Source organism: Morus notabilis, unplaced genomic scaffold (assembly GCF_000414095.1).
Source record: "Morus notabilis unplaced genomic scaffold, ASM41409v2 Scaffold101, whole genome shotgun sequence".
NCBI classification, from domain to species: Eukaryota; Viridiplantae; Streptophyta; class Magnoliopsida; order Rosales; family Moraceae; genus Morus; species Morus notabilis.
In genome coordinates this window covers 307,271-332,553 of record NW_010364303.1, presented here as the reverse complement: position 1 = coordinate 332,553, position 25,283 = coordinate 307,271, and the positions used below count along the sequence as shown (strand labels likewise).

General features: G+C 36.1%; 4 protein-coding genes across 6 annotated transcripts; all 4 read left to right on the top strand.

The window, feature by feature from the left end:
- Nucleotides 1-3,660: 3,660 nt before the first annotated feature.
- Nucleotides 3,661-4,336, top strand: LOC21404861 (pleckstrin homology domain-containing protein 1). Its single transcript, XM_010106347.2, has one exon. The coding sequence runs from the start codon at nt 3,667-3,669 to the stop codon at nt 4,102-4,104; it is 438 nt and encodes a 145-aa protein (XP_010104649.1). The 5' UTR covers nt 3,661-3,666; the 3' UTR covers nt 4,105-4,336.
- A 20-nt stretch (nt 4,337-4,356) lies between these two features.
- Nucleotides 4,357-6,881, top strand: LOC21404860 (UDP-glycosyltransferase 71K1). Of its 3 annotated transcripts, XM_024170962.1 has the most exons (3): nt 4,357-4,700; nt 4,902-5,075; nt 5,235-6,881. In XM_024170962.1, the coding sequence occupies exon 3, from the start codon at nt 5,306-5,308 to the stop codon at nt 6,713-6,715; it is 1,410 nt and encodes a 469-aa protein (XP_024026730.1). In that variant the 5' UTR covers nt 4,357-4,700; nt 4,902-5,075; nt 5,235-5,305; the 3' UTR covers nt 6,716-6,881. The 3 variants fall into 3 exon arrangements, with proteins under 3 accessions (XP_024026730.1, XP_024026731.1, XP_010104648.1); XM_024170963.1 differs by lacking the exon at nt 4,902-5,075; XM_010106346.2 differs by having other exon boundaries at nt 4,357-5,075.
- An 8,989-nt stretch (nt 6,882-15,870) lies between these two features.
- Nucleotides 15,871-17,474, top strand: LOC21404859 (UDP-glycosyltransferase 71K1). The gene has a single exon (XM_010106345.2). It carries the CDS (start codon nt 15,999-16,001, stop codon nt 17,403-17,405), a length of 1,407 nt encoding a protein of 468 aa, XP_010104647.1. The 5' UTR covers nt 15,871-15,998; the 3' UTR covers nt 17,406-17,474.
- Nucleotides 17,475-23,248: 5,774 nt separating this feature from the next.
- On the top strand, nt 23,249-24,799 carry LOC21404858 (UDP-glycosyltransferase 71K1). Its single transcript, XM_010106344.2, has one exon. It carries the CDS (start codon nt 23,249-23,251, stop codon nt 24,671-24,673), a length of 1,425 nt encoding a protein of 474 aa, XP_010104646.1. The 3' UTR covers nt 24,674-24,799.
- The last annotated feature ends 484 nt before the right edge of the window (nt 24,800-25,283 follow it).

Sequence of the window (25,283 nt, the reverse complement as noted above, 5' to 3'; positions counted from 1 at the left end):
GGGCTTGGTCGGAAAAATGCAAAAAAATCCCGGCGGACGGCGGTATACGGTGGTTAGACGGCGGCGGGCAAGGGTGGACATGTCAAATCCGGGCTGCCCGAGCTCGAACCCGAATTTCTTGCTTGGACGGGCGAGAATTGGGCCGGCCCGCCCGAGCCCGAAAAAATTCAGGCTTCGGGCGGCCCGCCGACCCGAAGTTCCAGCACTACTTTTGGGTAGAAAGTTGTATGAATTATTCAACATTTATTAATTTCTCTGTGGAGCAAACTAATAATAATAATAGTTGACAAAAGTTGCATGAATTATTGTAGATGGTTTTTCATTTTGACCGCCTTTTAGCAGACTCAAATCATCTATCTAATTTAAAATTATAAAATAGTTAACTATCATTTGAAAAAATTTAAAAATTTTCATTTATATTTTAATGTTTAAAATTATTAAATGATGTGTTAGTACTCAATTAGATTTTGTTACATTATTCAATAATTTTAAATTTTATTTATAAAAATATTTAAAATTATTAAATGGTGTGACATAATATAATTAGGTCTCGTTCGCTTCGTGGATTCGAATTTTCAATTCAAACTGAGTTGTGACATTTTCTGAGAGCTTTTAACTGTAACAGAAAAAGTTAGATGTGACATTTTTTAAGAGTTTTTAATTGTAAAACTTTAAAACTGAAAACTTGAATTAGTGAAATAAATGAAGTCTTAATTAGGTAATTTCGATCCTTTATTCCCTTCTAGATTTATTTATATATTATTTATTATTTGTTTTTCTATTTCTGTTTCGTGAAGGGAAAGTATTCTAGCCAAGACCAAACAATGTAAGGGTAAATTTCAAAAATAACACTCATGAATAAATTATTATTATTTTTAACACTAATTTTGTTTACTTTCACAGTTAGCATCGCTATGTCAGCAAAAGTGGGACCATGCCGCTTTTACTTGAGTTAAAATGATAATTGTGCCCCATTTCATTTTTGAAGCCTTGAATATATTTTGAAGCCATATAAAATTCAAATATTCAAAGGAGAGAGAGGAGAAAGAACGCGGGTGTGTACAGAGACCAAGAAATCCTAACTACCACCACCGTCTACCACCTTAAGCACTGACGAACCCACGACAACGAGAACCCACGATAGCTAGCCAGAATGCACGAACCTAGAAAAACGCGACGAGAACCCACAAACCTTCGCCGGAGAAATCAACGCTTAACCTAGAAGCATGAACTGAGGAAACCTCACCCTCCTAACATTCTTCACCGGAGAAATCAACCACGAAACAGGCGAGGTCAATGGTGGATTCCGAGACAAAAGTGAAAGCTTTGTTGGCTTTTCTTGTTTATTTGTTTTTTTTCTTAGGTATTTATTGTTTTTTTTCTTTTACCATTTTTTGTCATCTTAGAAGAAAAGAAAGGCTTTGGAAGAGAAGATAAAAGCAGATAAGGTCAGTTATTTAAAATTTTTGATTGTCATTGGATTGTCATTGAGCTCCTTATTTGGTTTGTGAGTCTGCCTAATTGCCGGTAATGGCATTATGACCAGTCGGTAATTGTATTATGACCGATCTATAAGACAGTCACAGCGTGCGGTCATAGTACTATGACCGACGATCATAATGCTATGACTGCCCATCAGGCTCATAATGTGACCACCTGACTGATGAGCTTACGGTCATAGCATTATGCCCGTCTGTCATAGTACTGTGACCGCACTCTGTGACTGCCTTATGACCGATCATAATATAATTACCGACCGATCATAATGCTATGACTGGCCATCAGTCATAACACTATGAGCGAGCATGTATGATGGTCATAGAATTATGACCTCCCGTCACAGTACTATGACCGTACAATTGTTTTTTTTTTCTTACGCCTCATAGGACTAACATAAGTTTATATTGATCTCTGCCTGTTTTTTTGTAGTGGGGACTGCGGCATGTTCACCATTATCTATGCATATTGATTGGTGGAAGACAAAGCACTAGATAATTGGGCTACACAAGAACGCATGCCATTCTACTGTGTCTTTGACATGACACCTGCATTATGGAAAGAAAAAGAGCAATGTGAAAGTGATATTGAAAAAGACGATGTATGGGATGCTTAGCCTATGAAAAGAATGCTTGATTTTTTGAAAAGACAATTCTTACTTCATTTTTTGAAAAGAAGGCTATGAAAGTGAGGCTTTGACTTGATTTTTTGCAATGTTTAGCCTCACATGATTCCTTGTAATGTTTGTAACTATGTATAGCCTCACATGATTCTTTGCAATGTAGAAATAAATCAAATTAATGTCTTATTACAAGATACAACATGTAAGTTTAATTAAACGAAACACACATAAAAGAGTCACTAGATTCATGTTGAGCTTGTTGATGAGCCTAGGTGGAGTGGCACTGGATTCGTGTAGGTTTTACGGTTGTGTCCATAAGAATGACATCTACCGCACTTGATTGTATCAACTTCTTCACCTTGGGATAAAATCCTGGTAACAGGAGGTCCGCATTCCAAGCACATTCCTCACCAAATCTATAATACCAATATAAGTTGTGTTGGTGGGGACTAATATTCTCTTCATTTCACAATCGGCGTATCTCGAAGCACAATCCCAATGTCCATTGTACTTGATGAAGATGTTCAATTTAGCAGCCATTCCTAAATAATTTTAAAAATAATTGTTAATCAACATGCAACTACTCCTAGTCGTCATCGAGTTAGAAATGACCAGTAATAATACTATGTAATGACCGATCATAGTGTGCCGGTCATAACACTATGAGTCATTGAAATAGTCAGTCATAATATTATGACTGGCCGGTCATATCACTATGATTGCCTTATGGCCAGTCATAATACTATGGTCATCCATTTTGACTCATATTGTTATAATTTGACTCATACTGTTTTGACTGGTCATAGTATTATGACCAGACATATAATACTATGAGTCCTAATAATGTGACTCCCAAGGTCAACTATGTCTTTGACTTGTTGGTCCTCACAATCAGTTATAAACCATTCAAAATCTCAAATTGACGAATGATATTTTCAATTCCTATCACATTAAGTTCAACCCAGTCATTTTTTTCGAGTTCTATAATATACTAAAAATTTCAAGTCTCTCGAAAAATAAATTTAAAAAGACAAAAACAAAAGAAAAACAAAAAAAATTGTGTTCCAACCTCAATGTGATACACAACCAGAGTATTGACAATGAGGGAATGAGGGCGTATGGAAGAGAAATACCGAGCAGAGAGATGCTAAACTTGAGAGAAAGAGAGAGAGAGAGCCGAAAATGGGGTGTAGAGAGAGAGAGAGAATGAGAGGGAGAGAGTTGAGAATCTGTTTGAAGTACTTTTAAATGATAATTTTGACCTAAGTGGTATATAAGTCATTTTATCCTTACACTACTGACATGACGATACTAACTGTGAAAATATATAAAAATAGTGTTAAAAATAATAATATTTTATTCAAAAGAGTTATTATTATTATTGAAATTTACCCAAAAAACCTAAACATGTCATCATAGCGCGTCCTTGCCTCTTGACGTGCAAGAAGGAAACCAAGAAACGACGCCGTTTTACTTATCTTTTCCCTTTCTTGGACATAAAAACTCAAAAGGGAACAATCACAAAATCCTATTCATCAACTGTCGCCATGGAGGGAATATGGAGAGCGGTGACGGGCCAAGACCCAAGCCCCGATGACTACAGCGGCGTCGAGTTCTGGTCGGAGCCGGATCGTGCCGGGTGGCTGACCAAGCAAGGCGAATACATCAAGACCTGGCGGCGGCGCTGGTTCGTTCTGAAACAAGGGAAGCTCCTCTGGTTCAAGGACTCCAGCGTCACACGCGCCTCCACGCCCCGCGGCGTCATCAACATGGCGACCTGCCAGACTGTCAAGGGCGCCGAGGACGTCGTCCATAAGCCCTGCGCTTTCGAGCTCTCCTGCGCCTCCCAAGAAGCCATGTACTTCGTCGCCGACACGGACAAGGAGAAGGAGGATTGGATCAACTCCATTGGGAAATCGATCGTCCAGAACTCCCTCGCGCTCGCCGATTCCGAGGTCGTCGATTACGATCACGTTCGACGTTGATTTATTGTTCCCAATCCTATGTTTTTGGTTTGTGAATTTTGAGGTAATTGAGTGCCATGGTGTATAAATTTGTTATTAGAAAAAAATTAGGTTTAATATTGGGGGGAATGTTGTTATCCTTACCAATTTGCTGTATTTAATCGCTGTACTTTCTTTTGACCTGTTTTGTGCAATTTTAAGCAATTTGGATTTCACGAACAATTTTATTGGAATTTGGATTTTGCTCTGCGAATCTTATCTTCTATTTTCGGGCTTCTTTTACTTGTAAAATGAGCGATCTTTGTCGAGTGTGAGTTTGAATTTCTGTGTAAAATCTATTCCTGGGGTTGATTGATTTAGGACGCTACATGGTTTCTCGGATTCTGAAATTGAAAAAAGGTATCCCTTTGTGATTTAACTTGACAGTTTTGGTTCGATTGGAAGCAAGGTGTTTCGACTTTGCAGTCTTATTTTCTTTTAGGTGGATGCTTGAAATAATGACCATATCAGCAGTAGTGAAGAATACGCTGAAGGCCATTGGAACTTCAGTTTCATTCAAGTCTGGTTGGAGAGTTGCATTCCACTACATGCAAACCTAACCTTTCAGGATAGCACAAGTGAGCAAGCCCCGACTTTGCTTTTTTTGTTAATTGACACATCCCACAAGAATTGTATTTTTTTTCCCCTTTGGGCACGGAATGGAATTACTTGGGTTGTTGCTCTTTCAATTTACACCAATATCTTTGATGAGGAATAAAGGATAGACTAAGACGAATATTGAATTATTAAAGTGTCGCTATCAATACTTTGATCTTAAGCTCAGGAGAAACATTGTGGAAGCCAGTACCTTAAAACGTGGGGACACGGCACAAGCGAACAGAAAGATAAAGGAATACCTGCCATTCACCAGCTAACAGGAGCGTCTTGCACCATGGCCTTAAAGAAATGAAAAAAAAAAGAAAGAAGATTGCAATAATTGAGCGAGGGATTAGGTAGAATATAAAAATCGTGACATGCATTTCGTGGCTATTACGTAATTATTATTATTATTATTTTATTATTTTTTGCTTTTCTCGTTTGTTTTTTTCATATTCTATGTTTAATCTATTTCATCAAGAGTAAAAACATTTTTCCTTGTCTGCACTGTGCAGGAGAAAAAAGAGTGGCAAAAATATATCACGTTAGGACTACAGGAAGAAGTAACATCCATCAAGAAGCAGAAATGAAAAGGTCGGAGTTGGTGTTCATCCCGGCGCCCGGAATTGGCCATCTGATCTCGACCCTTGAATTTGCTAACCGCCTAATCGACCGCCATGATCGACTCTCAGTGACAGTTCTCTGCATGAAGTTTCCTATTGCCCCCTATGCTGATGCATACACCAAATCTCTTGTTGGATCACAATCCCGTATCACACTCATTGACCTCCCTCAGGTAGACCCACCTCTTCCAGAGCGACTGAGATCGCCAGAGCACTACATCTATGTTTACATAGAGAGTCTCAATCCTCATGTCAGAAATGCACTCTCAGACATTGTATTATCTCGATCTAACTCTGGCTCAATCCAAGTTGCTGGTTTGGTTCTCGATTTCTTCTGCATGCCGATGATGGATGTGGCCAATGAATTCGATCTCCCTTGTTACATGTTCTTGACTTCTAACTTAGGATTTCTGGGTCTCATGCTCTATATTCCAAGTCGCCATGAGCAGATCAGCTGCGAGTTCAAAGACTCAGATCCTGATATGATATTACCGGGTTTTGTGAGTCCAGTACCTGCAAATGTTTTGCCTTCGCCTGTGTTCAACAAGGATGGTGGTTATACTGCCTATGTTAAACTTGCTCAGAGGTTCAGAGAGACAAAGGGAATCATAGTGAATTCATTTACAGAATTGGAGTCTAATGCTCTGAACTCATTGGCTGATGACCAAACGCCTCCAATCTACTTGGTTGGACCAGTGCTTGATCTCAAGGGTCAGGCTCACCCCAGTTTGGATCAAATTCAGCGAGAAAGGATCATGAAATGGCTTGATGAGCAGCCTCCTTTATCAGTGGTGTTTCTATGCTTTGGAAGCATGGGAGGTTTTGGAGAATCCCAATTGAGAGAGATAACATCTGGGCTCGAACGGAGTGTGCATCGATTTGTGTGGTCTATACGAGTGCCACAACCAAAAGGTCTGGAGGAAATCTTGCCTGAAGGATTCTTGGAAAGGATTGGAGGGAAAGGTTTGATATGTAATGGGTGGGCACCACAGGTGGAGGTCTTGGCTCACAGAGCGACGGGAGGATTTGTTTCGCATTGTGGGTGGAACTCCATATTGGAGAGCTTATGGTATGGAGTGCCAATTGCAACTTGGCCTATTTATGCAGAGCAGCAGATGAATGCATTCCGAATGGTAAGGGAATTTGGCTTAGCAGTAGAGTTAAGATTGGATTTCAGGAACGGTGATCTTGTGATGGCGGACGAGATTGAAACAGCAGTTACGCGTCTTATGGAAGGTGATAGTGAGCTTAGGAAGAAGGTGAAAGAGATGAGTGAGATGGCCAGGAAAGCTGTTGCTGAAGGTGGATCTTCATTTACTGCAGTTGGAAAATTTGTAAACGACATCCCACTAGTGTCTAGTTGTGACTCTTAATGACTGCAGTATATGAATTTGATTTTCATTTCTTTGAGAACCAAGAATAAATTAATCTTCTTTTCTTGCTTGGATGTGAAGAACAAACTATCTTCATATGGACTCGCGAGTCAGTTTCAGTTTGATAGTTACTCGGTCATCAACCTTGAATCAAGTAATGGTTCATTTATGCAACTTTTGGGTTATTACTCTTTTTTTTTTTTTTTTTTTAAATTATTTTCCTTTAAATCAAGATACTGATATTATATATGATGTGTGTTTGTGTGTGTGTATATAATATTTCTTTTGCTGGAATGGTACCAATTCTTATCGTATCGTATTTGAGCAGTAAATGAAATCATTATCAATTTGTCATCTAGTTGGCTATTATCTCGCTTTCTCATCAAATATGATACTGATAATAAATATTAACATCATACGGTAAACATTATTGCATTTCCTGTGTCTTAACAACTCCCAGTAATGATAATAATTTCCAATCGCAATGCGTATTTTTAATTGTTTATTTTCGGCAAATCCAACTATGATAATATAATTTAGCAATGAGGTGGAAGTTCACGGTATTGACTTTGTGGTTAATTACTTAATAGTTAATTCCGTCATTTTCTTCCTGTCAAGTACCCTCTCTTTTTAAGCTCTACTTGCCATGATCATCAAGACCACAAGTTGAAAGATAGGAAGAACATAAATGGTTCGGCTTAGGACTGGAAAGGAGGAGGAGGAGGAGGAGAAGAATAAGAAGTCAAGAGTTGGTCTTCATTCCATGGACGCTCATCAAAACCGCTGAAATCGCAAGCGCCTGACCGACCAAGATGATTGAATTTCAATCACAATTCTTAAGTTTCCCTCAACTTCTATTGCAGATGCATTCACCACGTCTCTTGTTTGTTGACTCAGAAACCAGAATCAAGCTCCTAGCCATAGGCCTTCCCTCACCTCACTTCCTCACCATCCTAAACACATTCAGCTGCTGTTCTGCGTAAATAGGCCAAGTCGCAATCGGCACATCATACCACAAGCTCTCCAATATGGAAATCCACCCGCAATGCGACATGGACCCTCTGATCGATTTGTGAGCCAGGACCTCTGCCTTCGGCAAGTTAATCTCCTAGTTACGACACAAACAATTTTTTTTTTTCTTTGGTTAAAATGCAACCAAACCTCTTAGTAGTACAACTTGAGCCAATCCTTGATTTCAAGTATGTGTGTTTCTAGAAATGATCAATCATTTTTTTTTTTTTTTTTTTTCCTGAGGCTGCTGATGTTAGAGAATTTGAGAGTAGAGGATGAAAAGAATACAAAAACAAGACAGGGTTTGAGGCGTATGGGAATACTTTCCTTTAAGGTTTTATTTGTCTTCACTTCTCAAAGTTTACTAATGAGTTTTAATGACAAATTACCCCCAAGATACAACAAACTCTTGAACACAATATCTAGCAATAATATTGAGTTTCAGAACATGAATTAAGTCTGTAAATTTTCTAGAAAATTAATTAAATACGGAGATGCCATTTCATGAATGAATGGATCTTCTTTAAACATTACAACTTTTCACATAAAGATACATTTTCAATGTAAAGATATCTTTTCATGGATTGATACACCTATTACAATGGTTATATCTATTGTTAATAAGTGTTTAGATATGCAAAAAAATATATCACCAATGGATGTAATGGTTCAAGACCTTTCAAATCACATAAACACACAAAAACATAGTTTTCTATAGCAATATCCGCTGCAGCGGGTGATTTTCCCGCTGCAGCGCTTGGGCAGCGCAAAAGAGACCCGAGAAGTCTATTTTACGAGCGCTGCAGCGCGCCTGTTTTTCCAGATTGGCGCTGCAGTGTCCAAAACTAGCACTACAGCGCGCTTGTTTACATGAATTGGCGCTGCAGCGCCCATAACTGGCGCTGCAACGCCAAATGCTGCCTTGACAGCACCAAATGGTGCTGTCAAATTCGCTGCATGCGCTTCCTTTTTTTTTTTCTTGTGTTTTAGGCCAAAAATTATTTGATCTTGTAATTGAGAGATATATTACAATCTCTATAATAATTCCCCACTAGATTGTAATATTTCTCCAGAATTAACAACGATAAACACATACATACATGAAGGTATCTTTCGATTTTAACCTCTAATTAGTGACTACTTCAAAGTATTCACAAGACAATAGTGTGCTTTGCATTAAACTTTGTCTCTTAAGCAAATACCGGAAATATATCACATATGTGTTATCCCAAACTTAAAAAATCTGTTCCAATTGTTTAGCACTATTCTGGCCTTGTGCTCTATCTTGGATTCATGAACATTTACAAGATTAAACCATGGTCTTATTAGGAATGGCACCATTGCGTATGTTCACTTAGGTGAAGATTTGAATTATATCTCTAGCTACTATGAGACTCGAACTCCATTAAGAGTATAAACTCAACCTCAACCACGTAGTTATTTTGCACCGACATCTTAGAAGAGACTAATTAAATTTTGGTGCTAACCTAGTCACGTAACAATGACTTGTTCTTACCCATTTAACTATAGAATAATGGTACAACTACTACATAGTTGGGTTACCATCATCGGTGACTCTTTCAAAGAAAGGTTTCAGTCATATTCCACTAGATGTTTCTTTGACTGAGTCTCTTGAAAGACCTTTTGTCAAAGGATCCGCTAGGTTCTTGTTTGTCCTAACATAAACAATATTAATAACACCATCGGTTATTAATTGTTTCACATATCCATGTCTCAAGCTAATATGTCTAGATTTTCCATTATAAACTTGGTTATAAGCTCTAGACAAAGTAGCTTCACTATCGCAGTACAAAGAAATAGATGGCATCGGTTGTGGCCACAACTCAATATCAAACAATAGATTTCTCAGCCATTCCACTTCTTTGCCCGCAGCGGCAAGTGCTATAAACTCACTCTCTATCGTAGAATGAGTTATGCACGTTTGTTTCTTAGAAACCCAAGAGACGGCTCCTCCTGCAATTGTGAAAATCCAGCCGGATGTGGATTTGTTATCACTTGCACTTATTATCCAACTTGCATCTGAGTACCCTTCAAGTACCGCCGGATAGTCATTATATGACAAACCCAAATTAATGGTTCTTTTAAGATAACTAAGTACTCTACCAATTGCATTTCAATGTTCAATACCCGGGTTACTCGTGAACCTAGACATTTTGCATACCACAAATGCTATGTCGGGTCTTGTACAATGCATGACATACATTAAGCTACCAATCATACTAGCATATTCAAGCTGTGCTACCGCTCGGCCTGCATTCTCTAGTAATTTAATACTAGAATCATATGAGGATTCACTTTAAACTTCAAATGATTGAATTTAAGAAGCACCTTTTCAATATAATGAGATTGACACAACGAGTAACCCCCACTATGCTTCCTCACTTTTACACCTAAGATAATATCTACCTCACCAAGATCTTTCATCTTAAATTGTGAAGTTAGATATTTCTTAGTATCATTTACCCCTTGCATGTTTGTTCCAAAGATAAGTAAGTCATCAACATATAAACATATAATCACACCAAAATTATTTGTAAATTTAGAGTATATGCATTTATCCCAATTATTATGCTTAAAACCATGAGATAAAATGATATTATCAAATTTCTCATGCCATTGTTTTGGTGCTTGCTTTAAACCATAAAGTGACTTGACTAACTTGCAAACCTTCTTTTCATTTCCAAGTAATACGAACCCTTCGGGTTGTTTCATATAGATTTCCTCATCAAGATCACCATTTAGAAAAGCCGTCTTAACATCCATTTGATGCACATACAAATTGTATATTGATCCAATTGCAAATAAGACTCTTATGGATGTCAATCTAGCTATCAGAGCATATGTATCGAAATAGTCTATAACACATTTTTGTTTAAAGCCATTGGCTACCAATCTAGCCTTGAATGTTTGTATAGACTCATCAGTATTGTACTTTCTTCTAAACACCCATTTGTTGCTTATTGGTTTTGATCCTGGAGGAAGATCAACCAAGATCCAAGTTTGATTCAACATAATCGAATCCATTTCATCATTTACGGCATCTCTCCAAAAGGAGGCATCTCTTGAAGACATAGCTTCACTAAATGTCTTTGGATCTTCTTCTACATTAAGCAACAATGGTATTTTATTAAGTACACCATTTCTATCTCCTTCAACCAAAAAGGTTAAAGCTTGAGATGAAATAAAATCTGGTGCTAAGTCCTTTTCTTTTCTTTCACGTTGACTTCTTCTCGGTTCGAAAGATGTCATCGACTCTTTCCTTTTATTAGTAGAGGTACCAAGAATGTCAACACATGGTTGATTAACATTAGATTCTAATTCAGTGGAAGAATCAAGGCTAAACTTGTTCTCAATAAATTCAACATCTCTTGATTCCACATTGACATTAGAATCTAGATTTAATAATCTATAAGCCTTGGAATTTTCAGCATATTCTACGAAAACACTTTTAATTCCTCTAGCACCTAACTTTGATGATTTAGGGTCAATCACTCTATAAAAGGCTAGACAGCCCTACACCCTTAAATACATTAAGTTTGGTTTTCTTCCTTTCCATACTTCATATGGAGATACATGTGTTTTCATAGATGTAATTCTATTGTGAATATGACATGCAGTAAGTAAAGCTCCCCCCCATAAATTATTAGACTATTTAGCATTAAAAAGCATAGAGTTCATCATATCGGTAAAAATTCTATTCTTTCTTTCAGCCAGTCCATTTTGTTGAGGAGTAAAAGGGGCTGACCTTTGGTGAATAATACCATGCTCTTCACAGAAGGCATCAACCATTTTGATCTTCTTGGTGAAAAATATTCACCACTTCTATCACTTCGAACCATTTTGATCTTCTTGTCTTTTTGGTTCTCAACTTCAACCTTATAAATTTTAAATTTATCAACGGCTTCATCTTTTGTTCTAAGTAAATACACATAAGTGTATCTAGAACAATCATCAATGAAAGTGATAAAGTATATCTTTCCTCATCTCGTTAAAATACCATTATACTCACAAATATCGGTATGAATCATAATTAATCAAACCTTGTTTAGACATATATTTCAGAGATTTAAAATTTAAGTGTGCTAAACGTGCATGCCAAACATCAAAAGAATCAACAATATAAAGAGAATTCACATAATCTTTATTATTAATGCTAAGTTTGTACATGCCATCACAAGAACATCCTTTTCCCACAAAGATCTCATTCTTAGATATGCTAAAATTATTGCCCTCAAGTACAATCTTAAGCCCATTCTTACACATTAGACTAGCGGATACAAGATTTTTCCTACTGTCAGAAACATGAAGAACATTATTCAAAGTAAGTTTCTTTCCGAAAGTAAAGTTGATCTCCACCATTCCTCTCCTGACAACCATCGCTGCATCATTATTCCCCATGAGAACCATTTGTCCTTCTTTTTCCACTTTGTATGATGAGAACAAATTATTGTCATTACAAACGTGGATTGTGGCACCGGAATCAAGCCACCATTCGGAAGAATTTGTTGCAGCCATGTTAATTTCGGTAATCATGCTAATTTGCATTTTTGAGACCATAGCACAAATGTCTTCAGATTTCTCTTCAACAGTATTGGCTTTGTTGGTGTTAACTTCTTCCTTTTTCTTCTTGTATCTGTAGTCATTTTGGTGATGACCTTTCTTTCCACAAAAGAAACAATTTCCAGAAAATTTCTTTTGCCCATTACCGGACTTTTTGAACTTCTTGTCATTATTGACTTTGAAGTTCTTAGAAAACTTACTAGCTTCGGCAACATTAACCGTAGAGGAATCTATAATCTTGCCCTTGGGATCACGAGACTTGGTCTCTTCTTCGATCCTCAAGTATTTTTGTAATTCCCCTAAAGTTATGCCATCTCTCATATGAATGAGTTTCTTTCTATAACTATTCCAACTTTGAGGCAATTTAACAATAATTGCCCCCACTTGGAATGATTCAGAAATTTCAACTTTCGATTCACGAAACTTAGTAACAATGACTTGCAATTCATGTATTTAATATAGAACAGACCCAATCAGCCATGACAAATTCAAGAAATTTCAAGATGAGGAATTTGTCTGTACCTTCCTTCTCAGTTTTGTACTTGTATTCGAGAGCGTTCCAAATCTCCACCGGAGACTCCATCGAGTTCTAGAAATCGTAGAGCCTATCGGAAAGAGTGTTGAGAATGACCCCGGCACATGACTTCATCATCTTCACGCTTCTTCTTTACAGCCTTCAAGTCTTCAGAATCATCCTCCTTCAGTTCCGGAAGAGGCCCCAACTTCGGATCAAGCACGTAGGTAATCTTGAGCACGGTGAGAAGAAAGCACAACTTTCCTTTCTAGCGGGTGAAATTGATACCATCAAATCTATCAAGTTGGACCTTTAGATTGAGAAAAGACGTCATGTTCTTTTCAACCTCCATTACAGCAAGTTAAAACCTTAAAGATTGTTGGAGAAATTGAGAGTATAGGATGAAAAGAATACAGAAACAAGATAGGGTTTGAGGCGTATAGGAATACTTTCCTTTAAGGTTGTATTTGCCCTCACTTCTCAAAGTTTGCTAATGAGTTTTAATGGCAAATTACCCCCAATATACAACAAACCATTGAACACAATATCTAGCAATAATATTGAGTTCTAGAACATGAATTAAGTCTGTAAATTTTCTGAAGAATTAATTAAATACAGAGATGCCATTTCATGAATGAATACATCCTCTTTAAACATTACAACCTTTCACATAAAGATACTTTTTCAATGTAAAGGTATCTTTTCATGGATTGATACACCTATTACAATGGTTATATCTATTGTTAATAAGTGTTCAGATATGTGAAAAAAATATCACCAATGGAGGTAATGGTTCAAGACCTTTTAGATCACATAAACATACGAAAACATAGTTTTCTATAGCAATATCTGCTGTAGCGGGTGATTCTCCCGCTGCAGCGCTCGGGCAGCGCAAAACAGACCTGAGAGGTCTATTTTGCGAGACGCTGGAGCGTGCCTGTTTTTTCGGATTGGCGCTGCAGCGTCCAAAACTGGCGCTGCAGCGCACCTGTTTACATGGATTGGCGCTCAACGCCAAATGCTGCCTTGACAGCGCTTCCTTTTTTTTTTTCTTGTGTTTTAGGCCAAAAATTATGTGATCTTGTAATTGAGAGATATATTACAATCTCTCTAACAGCTGACACAAGGATTTAATTTTATTTGTTTGCTTGTTTTCTATTTGTGAACTAATGATCTTGATGCGGATCAATTCAGATAATTTGGAATTGAGTTTGTTAATAAAGAGTTTGATTTCGTTGATTAGGATCAATTTCAGATGCTGGTTTTATGCATTTAATTTAGTATATTTAGTTTCCCATTTTAATTATGTAACTAGCCTATAAATTGGCTACATTGTTAGTGGACAATTTAGATTAGGATGATATGAATATTGAATTTCAGAAATATCCCCCCTCCTAAATTTCTTCTCATTCGTCTCTCAATTTCTCCTATTCTCTCTTCAATTTAAATTTCTCCCCTTTTTTTTTTTTTTTTTTTTTTTTTCTAATTTCTCTTCTTTCTCTTCTCAATTTACTTTTCTCCCCTAGTCCTGCATCATTTTTGTTGATGGTCGATTTTTGTCAACAGATCTTTACCGGATTACCCCTTGGTCACCGCAGGGTTACCGACTAAAGCTTTGTATTTAACTAAATATTTTAGTAAAAGTGTTTATGCAACCAGTGTATCGTGAAGAATATTTGATGCGGTGCTGGAGTGAAAGTAAAAAATAGACAGACAAGTTTATAGTGGTTCACCCTTATATCAAAAGAGTTACATCCACTGTATTGTATTTATGTTGCGTTCTTCAGGATTTACATAAAAAAGAAGAAAACACCTATATTTTCTCTATGGTGCTTTCCTCCCTTTTATAGCCCGTGGATTGTGTTTGGGTCCTTTTGGATGGGCGGTTGCAAGGAGTTACACGATGGCTTTCCTCAGGTAGCCTGTCACTCTACAAGGCTAGACTAGCCCTTTTAGCACCTTTTGGACTGTTCACTCATCGCTTTCTTGTTCGTTGGAAAGGATCTGCTGATGATTCTTGGATCACTGCGGAAGAGTTTCACCAACTTGCTCCCGAACTCCTAGGCTCCTATTTGCAGCAAACATCGACAGAGTTTGAGTTCTTTTCAACCGGGGGAGAATGATGCGGATTAAATCAATTAGGATAATTTGGGATTGATTTTGTTAATAAAAAGATTGATTTCATTGATTAGAATCAATTTCAGATGTGTTTTTATGCATTTAATTCAGTATATTTAGTTTCCCAATTTAATTATGTAACTAGCCTATAAATTCGCTACATTGTTAGTGGACAATTCAGACTTTGATGATATGAACATTGAATTTCAGAAATATTCCCCCTCCTAAGTTTCTTCTCCTTAGTCTCTCAATTTCTCCTAATCTCTCCTCTATTTCTCTCTTTTCTTCTAGTTTCTCTTCTTTCTCTTCTCTATTTCCTTTTCTCCCCTAGTCCTGCATCAGATCTTTTCTGTAAGTACGAGTATATGGAATGGATCTATTAGTGTGCACACTAGAAACACCAGCCTTTGATTTGCTCTTGCTGTACATAATAGAAGGAAAAAAAAAATTATTATGTCACGGGACCATATATACCACCAAATTAGGGATTACACATCCTGATTATAATAATATTTAGCATTATACGCAAATTGTGGATGCATTATAATTCTTTTTTATCTCACCCTTCAAATTCAGATCCTGATATTGCATATGATATGTAAGCAATACGTGTATATATTTAGGGCTCGTTTAGCTTGTTGATTTGAGTTTTTAATTTGAGTTGAGATGTGATTTTATATGAAAATTTTTTACTGTAGTAAAAAAGTTAGATGCGACTGTTTCTGAAAATTTTTTACTGTAATAAAATTCGAATTCTAAACTCGAATAAGTGAAATGAACGTGACCTTAGCATCACATAAACTGACGTCATTGTCTACGTCGTTAATTTAATTTTCGCTTTCTTCTTATTATATTCATATTGAATCTACGTGCATTTCGTCCATCGACTTTGTGGTTAATTACTTGTTTTTTCCCTCCTTTTCATCTCCTGTCAATGTCCTTCGATTAGCTATTCAAGCTTTCAAGACCACAAGTTCAAGGATAAGAAGAACATAAAGAGTTCGTAGTAGAACTGAGAAGGAAAAAAAAAAAAAAAAAAGAAAAGAATAGAGCTGAAAAATGAAAAAGTCCGAGTTGGTGTTCATTCCATGGCCGATGGTCGGCCACCTGGTCTCAACGGTCGAAATTGCCAAGCGCCTAATTGACCAAGATGATCGAATTTCGGTCACAATTCTCTGCATCAAGTTGTGGTTAACTCCATTTGCAGATGAATTCACCAAGTCTCTTGTTGGCTCAGAAACTCGAATCAAGCTCATAGACATCCCCGAACCGCCTTCTTCAGAGCTACTGATAAAGACAAGAAAAGACTATTTTTATCTTTACGCAGAAAGTCTTGTCCCTCAAGTGAGAAACACTCTCAAACACATTATTATGTCATCTCAATCGAACTCAATCCAAGTTTCAGGTTTGGTTCTTGATTTCTTCTGTATGCCTATGTTGGACGTTGCCAATGAACTCGGTCTCAATAGTTATATTTTCTTTACTTGTAACTTGGGATTTCTTAGTTTCTTTCTTCACCTTCCGACTTGCCATGACCTGATCGGCTCTGAGTTCAAAGACTCGGATCCTGATCTTATATTACCAGGTTTCGCGAATCCAGTGCCTGTAAGACTTATACCTGCGCATCTGTTTACCAAGGATGGTTACTCCTTAATGCTTAAACTTGCTCAGAGGTTCAGAGAGACAAAAGGAATTTTAGTAAACTCTTTTGTTGAACTGGAGTCTCATGATATAGTTGAATCGTTGATTAGTGATGGGAAAACGCCTCCACTCTACATGATTGGACCAGTGGTTGACCTCGAGGGTCTACCCCACCCAAGCGCAGATCAAGCTCAACAGGAAAACATCATGGAATGGCTCGACGAGCAACCCGATTCCTCCGTTCTGTTCCTCTGCTTTGGAAGCGTTGGATGCTTCTTTGGAGCGTCCCAATTGATAGAGATTGCGCTCGGGCTTGAACGTAGCGGATACAGATTCTTGTGGTGTGCAACATCACAAAAACCTTTCAGAAATGTTCAAGAGGAGATCACTTTTCCTGAAGGATTCTTGGAGAGGACTAAAGGGAGAGGGATTGTCTGTGAGTGGGCGCCGCAAGTGGAGGTCTTGGCTCACAAAGCGGTCGGAGGGTTTGTGTCGCATTGCGGGTGGAATTCCATATTGGAGAGCTTGTGGTGTGGCGTGCCGATTGCTACTTGGCCTATTTATGCAGAGCAGCAGCTGAATGCATTTAGGATGGTAAGAGAATTTGGATTGGCAGTGGAGTTGAGATTAGATTACAAATACGATAGAGATGTCGTGATGGCGGAGGAGATTGAGATGGCAGTAAAACGTCTTATGGAAGGTGAGAGTGAGGTGAGGAAGAAGGGAAAAGAGATGAGCAAGATGGCTAGGAACGCCGTGGCGAAAGGTGGGTCTTCCTTTAATGCACTCGGACAACTGATAGCAGATGTCGTTAGGAGCATGTAACCTAGTTTTTAGTTTTAATTATCATAATGATGTCTTGGGCTATTTTCTTCCTTTTCTTGACCGTGTTACGTAAGCAATTAGCTATTTTCAGAAAATAAAATTTCGGCTTCGTTCGCTTCACGGATTTAAATTTTTAATTTGAATTGAGATGTGACATTTTTTAAGAGTTTTTTTACTGTAACATAAAAAGTTAATGTGATATTTTTTAAAAATTTTTTACTGTAAAAATTTAAAATTAAAAACTCAAATCGGTAAAATAAATGAGACATTTGCGTTCGTTTTTAATGGCCTGTCGTCTGAGCCTAGTTTTTTCACCTGTCATTCTGCCACCAATTGAATTATCAAAAGACGAGCAAGTCTAGAGAGACTTATTTTTCTTCATCAAGAACAGAAAAAGTCAGGTGGGTCTTGAAATAATGATGACTCTGTCATTGTTATATTAGACGTAAGTTTTTCAAGCACTGTCCAATTTAAATGAACATATTAAACGCAAAGTTGCAACTCTCAACATTTGTGAGACTCTTCAAGAATCTGTTCTTTATAGAAAAATTAAGTGCAGGAAGAAGTTTTGAGGACTGCTAAATATTGCAAAAGGCCTGAAGCATCTTCATGAAAAGTGAATAACAAAGTGTGCGTTTAGTTAGTATATTCATATCATAATTTAAATTATAATTCGTGATTCGTTATAATATTTTTTCTCATAAAAAATATACATAAATTAAAAATAATTTTAAATTATAATTCTAAATTTATAGATTAAGCGTTCACAAAGAATTCTAGACCGTGAATATTTGATTGTGGTAGGAAGAAAATTGAGTGACGGACACGGACGAAGATGAAATCAAAAGTCAAATAACGTGCCTGGTAAAAGCTATTCGTGTCTTAGTTGCGTATGACAAGGCTGACAGCAGATAGAATAATGAACAGGAAATAAGATAGAGAATCTACAACAGGAATCATGATCGTCTTTTTGTGCTTGTTTGGTAATTAGATTTTGAAAAATTCGGTTTGAAATGGTGCTGGGCAACGTTTTTTAAAACCAATTTTAAGCCATTGATTTGGCAACTTGAACAAAAAACAAACTCTAAATTTAAATTTAAATCTCGTTCATTTTACCGATTTAAATTTTATTATAATAAAAAATTTTAAAAATAATTATATTTAATTTTTTTATTAAAATAAAAAATTTTATATAAAATCACATTTTAATTTAAATTAAAAATTTAAATTAATAAAATAAACAAACTCTTAGGACCCTCGTATTTTGGCGTTTTGAACCAAAAGACATATTTTTAACTCAAAACGCTCATTTGAATCCCTTTCTCTCGCAAAACAACCATGATAGCAGCGGTCTTGTCAGGTCGTTATCGGTTGCGCAATTGGAAAAAGTGGAAGCTGCCATTGAGTTTTCATCATTTTTTATTTTTTATTTGGTAGTTATTACTTATCACTTAATTCCTTCCTTTTTTTTATCTATCCACTTTTCTCTTTTGATTTTCGTGTCTAACTTTAGTTGGCGTGGTATTTAAGGGATTATTTTTTTAGAGTATAATTTGAGTGTAATTTTTGAGTTGAATTTGAGTTATAATTTGAGTTGAAGTTAGAATTTGAATAAAGTTGAGTAAAATTGAATAAAGTTGAAACTTAAAAGAACGTAAACTTGAATAAAATTAAAACTTGAGTTGTCTTTTTTTGAGTTTTATGGACAAAAGAACATGCCCTAAATTTTTAGTTTAAATTAAAATGTGATTTTATATGAAAATTTTTTATTATAATAAAAAAATTTAATGTGATTGTTTATGAAAATATTAGATATAACTGTTTCTGAGAACTTTTTATTGTAGTAAAATTTAAATTTTAAACTCGAATCGATAAAATGAACAAACTTTAACTATTTTGATTCCATAAGATATATAGGGGTTGTTCTTTTAGAGTGTAATTTGAGTGTAGTTTTTGAGTTGAATTTGAGTTATAACTTTAGTTAAAGTTGTAATTTGAATAAAGTTGAGTAAAGTTGAATAAAATTTGAACTTAAATAAAGTTGTAACTTGAGTTTAAACTTTTTCTGAATTTTGTTGTAAAAGAACAATCTCATAGTTTCCTTATCATTCAAGACCATCAAGAGTGCAAGCAGAAAGATAGGAAGAAAGTGTTCACTTTAGGAGTTAGGAATTAAGGGAGAGGAGGAATATATTTTTTGTTTTGTTTTTTTTTTTCTTTTTTCAGAGAAGCTGAAAATGAAGAAGTCTATAATTTTAAACTAGTAGAAAACATGAAAAATGTTTTTCTTAAAAAGAAAAATAACTTCCTTATCATTTAGGACCATCAACAGCGCAAGTAGCTAGATTGATTGGAAGAACACAATGTTCGCTTAAGAGCATCTCCAATGCAATGCTAAATTGATATACTGATGATAAATTTAAATAATAAAATTACTTTTCAATGTAATATTATTCTTTTTGCTAAATTTGTCTATGCTTTACTTTGTGTCAAATATGCCACAAAATATAACATATAGCAAATTTGACATTATTATTATTCGTTAATATGTTTATTTTTTCATTTAATCATTACAAATTTTACATTTTTAAATTATTTTAAATGAAAAATTTACTTTTACCGCTTTTAAAATTTACTGGTTATAACGAAAAATAAATTTAGCATTTAAAATAATATTATGCATTTGAGCATAACGAAAATAACATATCAAATATGTTATTTTCACACTTTTTAGTGACAAATACACCATTAGCAAAAGCATATGCATTAAACATGGTCTCAAGAGTTAGGATTGAAGGGAGAGGAAGAATTTTTTAAGCTGAATGTAAATAATTTTATAATTTCAAACTAGTAGTATTAAACATGAAAAATGTTTTTTTTATATAAAAAATAGTACCTTCAAGTATGATATAATAATATGAAAAAGTACGAAAATTTTAATATAATTATTACGTTAATCGATCCTAATGATACACAAATATATACACACACACACACACACACACACATATATATATATATATATATATATATATATATCAACAACAATTGAAGTAATATCCAGAAAAATACAGAGAATTTCTAAATCAAATAACTCTAATTTTGGATATTTTTTTTTGTTTGCACACATTTATACAAAGAGGTAAGCCTTCTATATTATCGTATGCTATTGATAAAAATACGTGCTTAATCATTGCAGTTTACGAGTTTATTGTCTTTCATGGAGAAATGAGGATGTGAGCTACTATTCTTTTTCTTCCTCAATTCTTCAATAAATGCATAAAATAGTATCTCCAAGAAAAGGAAAATAAATGTGTTTATTCTGGATTTTGTTGCTGTTATTGTGTCGTCGTCGATTTCTTTGAATAAAGTTATAATACTTTCAGTCGTTTTAAGTGGGTGCTTGAAGCAACGATTAAAAAAAACAAAGAAAAAAAGGAAAAAACAAAAACCTTATGGGTCCCACAAGGACATAAGGCACACCCTAGGTGTCTGTGGAGCTGTTCAGCTACGCGGAGCCGTTTAGCTTTATTGTTTAAGATTAAGGTCAAGCCGTAAAAGATTATCAATAATGGAATGTAGTTCTTTTTTATGCACAATGGTATGAGGTATCTCTATTCAGTAATCACCATTACAACTATACAGATAAGATCATCCCATTCCTAACTGCCTTCCGAGCTTATCAGAGAGTTGAAATAAAGCACATATATTATTGGTCTCATTCATTTCACCAATTCGAGTTTTCAATTTTAGGTTTCTACAATAAAAAATTATTATAAAATGTTACGTTTAATTTTTTCTGTTACAGTAAAAAACTCTAAAAAAATGTTACATCTCGGCTCAAATTGAAAACTCGAATCCACAAAATGAACGAGCCCATTATTTAGAATTAGGTGTCACTAAATATTGATTATGATAATCCTTAGCATCATCGGAAAATGATTCAAATTCGGTGATACCTAACCCTCAGGGGTGGGAGAGCTTCATAAATAACTTTCTTCAAAGCTGGCAAGTACGAGGATGAAGCAAAAATGTAAAGAGTCATCCATCACCTGAGCGGATCAATGAGCACATCAATTTACACCGTCCATCAATTATCCAGGGATCTGATGGAAAGATAATATTTGCAATAGTAGACGTGCAAAAAAAAAAAAAAAATTTGTATTGTAATAGTTGTTTAACAGCGTATGTGGGTTACTTTTTCTTTTAAAAAAAAAAAAATGGCACCAACGATTTTAATAAAATAAAAAAGAAATGGTTGCACAGTTGTTCACTTCACACTATGATGCAAAATCCTATTTTATTGTTTGGTTCTTCTCTTTATACTTTTTTTCTAAGAGCGTTGGTTTTAGTTTCACGGGCGATTGGAAATTTTTGATGCGAAAAGAAGCTTCTTAAGGGCCCGTTTGTCTTCTAAGCCAAAATAATAATAATAATAATGAATTAGATTAGAATTTTTAAATTTAAATTATATAGTTATTTATCAGGATATATTTTATCTTTATTTTAATTTTAAATTAAGATTATATTTATCTGGTAGCATTATTTTTGAATTTTTTGAGGTTTATCTTTTACATTTCTATAGATTAGTGGTTTGTACGAATATTGGGTTTTAGTTTTTCCCTCTTGATTTCTAACTCTATCTCTATTTTTATCTCTTTTGTGATTATTCGTCTCTATCTTAGATCTATTTCTCCTCTTAATTCTCTCTCTGTTTTTTTATTATTATTTTATCTAAATTATATTTCTCTTCTACATTCTATCTCGGTCTTATATCAAGTTTCTTAAGTGGAGGTTTTTTTTTTTTATTTTTTTTATTACTATCACATGTGGAAACTTCACTTTGACTAGGTTTAGTTGGAGAATAGATAGAGCATACTTGGTCAAACAACACGAAGCTAGTATTTTCAAATGGAATTTTTTCTTTTACCACTTACTTCAACCCATTTGTTCAGACAAACAAAACATGGCAAAATGCTCGTCAACATGTTTTTCAAGTCTGTATTAAGATTGCTATTAACGCTGAATACCTTTTTTTTCATGTGGATACTGACGCTAGGACTTTGTTATGTTTCGTACCAAGTCGCCTTTTCTGTAAATTTAAGGGCATGGAATGAATATATTGTTGTGAACACATCCTGATTCCTGATTATGATAATATTTATATTCGCACACAAATGGCACCACATACAACTTCTTGGTTATATTACTTGATTACTTTTTTTTGTTTCCTGCAAATCCAAATAGTAATATTATATGTGGTGTGTGCATGTTTTTATATATATATATATATATATATTTCTTTTGCTGGAAATGATACCGATTCTTATTGAGTTGGCTTCATGTTGTTGTCATTTATGTATCTTTCGCTGGAAATGATACCGATTCTTTTTTGAATTTGGCATCATATATATGTCGTTGAATTATTGGATTCTCTCCTTCAGATTAAATATTATTTAACATCATATTAAGAAGATAAATGTATTTGGTGTCTATCCTAGTTATTTCATTATCTTCGAATCTCGATCACGACAATAATTTGAAATCACACAGCGTACACTTACCTATTCATTTTTCGGCAGATTCCAATTATGACAACAATTTGCCATTAATCATGTAAGAATTTCATGCATGCAGTTGGTGGCCATTACTTAATTGTTACTTCCCTCCTTATTTTTCCCCCCCTTTCCTTCGCCCACTTTCTTTTATCTTTTTAAAACTCTACTTGTGTAACTTCAAGATCAACAAGACTAGAAGTTCAAAGCAGAAAGAATATAAAGAGTTCAAATTAGGACTGGAATTAAGGAAGAAGGAAGTAAAAATCCTTCAAAGAAAGCTGAAAAATGAAGAAGTTTGAGTTGGTGTTCGTTCCATCACCGGCCACCAGCCACCTTGTCTCAACCATTGAAATCGCGAAGCGCCTAATGAACCAAGATGATCGAATTTCGGTCACAATTCTCTGCATGAAGGCTCCCACAACTACATATTTAGATGCATTCACCAAATCTCTTGTGGGCTCAGAAACTCGAATCAAGCTCGTACACCTCCCGCAGGTAGACCCGCCTCCTACGGAGCTAATCACGAAGTCAGGAGAATACTACATCTATGCTTACATAGAGAGCTTCGTCCCTCATGTCAGAGACACTCTTAAAAACATTTTGTCATCTCACTCTAACTCGCACTCAACCCGAGTTTCTTGCTTGGTTCTTGATTTTTTCTGTATGCCCATGTTGGATGTGGCCAATGAACTCGATCTCCCTTGTTATCTTTTCTTCACTTGTAACTTAGGATATCTTAGTCTCATGCTTCGCATTTCAACTCGTCATGAGTTGATCGGCTCCGAGTTCAAAGACTCAGATCCTGATCTAATATTACCAGGTTTCATGAATCCAATTCCTACAAGAGTTTTGCCTTTGGCTGCGTTCAACAAGGATGGTGGTTATACCACTTACCTTCAAATTTCTCAAGGGCTCAGAGAGATAAAAGGAATTTTTGTAAATTCATTTGCGGAATTGGAGTCTCCTGAAGCTTTAAGGATGTTGAGTTGTGATGGGAATACGCCTCCAATCTACATGGTTGGACCAGTGGTTGACCTCAAGGGTCAGCCTAACCCGTGCTTCGATCAAGCTCAGCACGAAAAGATCATGAAATGGCTCGACAAGCAGCCTAATTTCTCTGTTCTGTTGCTCAGCTTTGGAAGCTTTGGACAGTTCTTCAAAGCTTCCCAATTGAGAGAGCTTGCTCTCGGACTCGAACGCAGCGGATGTAGATTCTTGTGGTGCTTGAGATCTCCTTCTCAACAGACAATAAGAAGTGCTACTGAGGGGATCATCTTGCCCGAAGGATTCTTGGAGAGGACTAAAGGGAGAGGGATGATATGCGAGTGGGCGCCGCAGATGGATGTCTTAGCCCACAAGGCGACTGGAGGATTCGTGTCACATTGCGGGTGGAATTCCATGCTGGAGAGCTTGTGGCATGGCGTTCCCGTTGCAACTTGGCCTATTTACGCGGAACAACAGCTAAATGCGTTTAGGATGGTGTGGGAATTCGGATTATCGACTGAGGTGAGATTGGATTACAGGGAAGGTGGAGATGATGTGACCGCGGAGGAGATTGAGGTGGCGATAAGACGCCTTATGGAAGGTGGCGTTGAGATGAGGAGCAGGGTGAAAGAGATGAGCCAGATGGCTAAGAATGCAGTAGCAGAAGGCGGGTCTTCCTCTAATGCACTTGGGGAACTAGTCAAGGATATTATAGGGAGCAACTAGTTGATTAGCAAACAACAGGAAGCAACTAATTGTCTACGCAATAAGTAAACTACTCCAATTCTTGTGTTTATTGCTGTCCTTGAAAAAATAAGGATGTGACTTGTTGTCTTTTTTCTTCTTTATTTCTTGAATAAATGAAAACAATGAGTAATTTCCAAAACGAAAAAAGAAAATAGACGTGTTTATTATGGATATGTTTGTTATCGCCCCAACCATCTTCTCCATTATCGCCCCAACCACTGTCAAACCCATCCTCAGGCGCAGCTCGTCAGTGTCGGGGTGCGTCCGCCTATTTCTGAAGTGTTGTTCCTGATCATTTTTCTCCTCCGTCGCCGTTGAAGACCTCGCCTCGCACCAATTCGCCCACGAGTAAAGCCTCACCCCCGCGCCGTGTGCTCCGGCAACGGCTGAGGAATCTGAAACCAGCAACTAGGCCCGTCGCCCCCGTCGATCTTCGTCGACGCGAGACTCCTTTCCCCTTGATGCTCATTTCCCGCAACAAGAAGTTTTTCTTTGTTCTACTTTTGTTCCGCTTCTTGTTTGGAAGGCGAGAATGTGGAGGAAAATGAAAACTAAAAAATAAAAAAGAAAATGATGTTCTATTGTAATG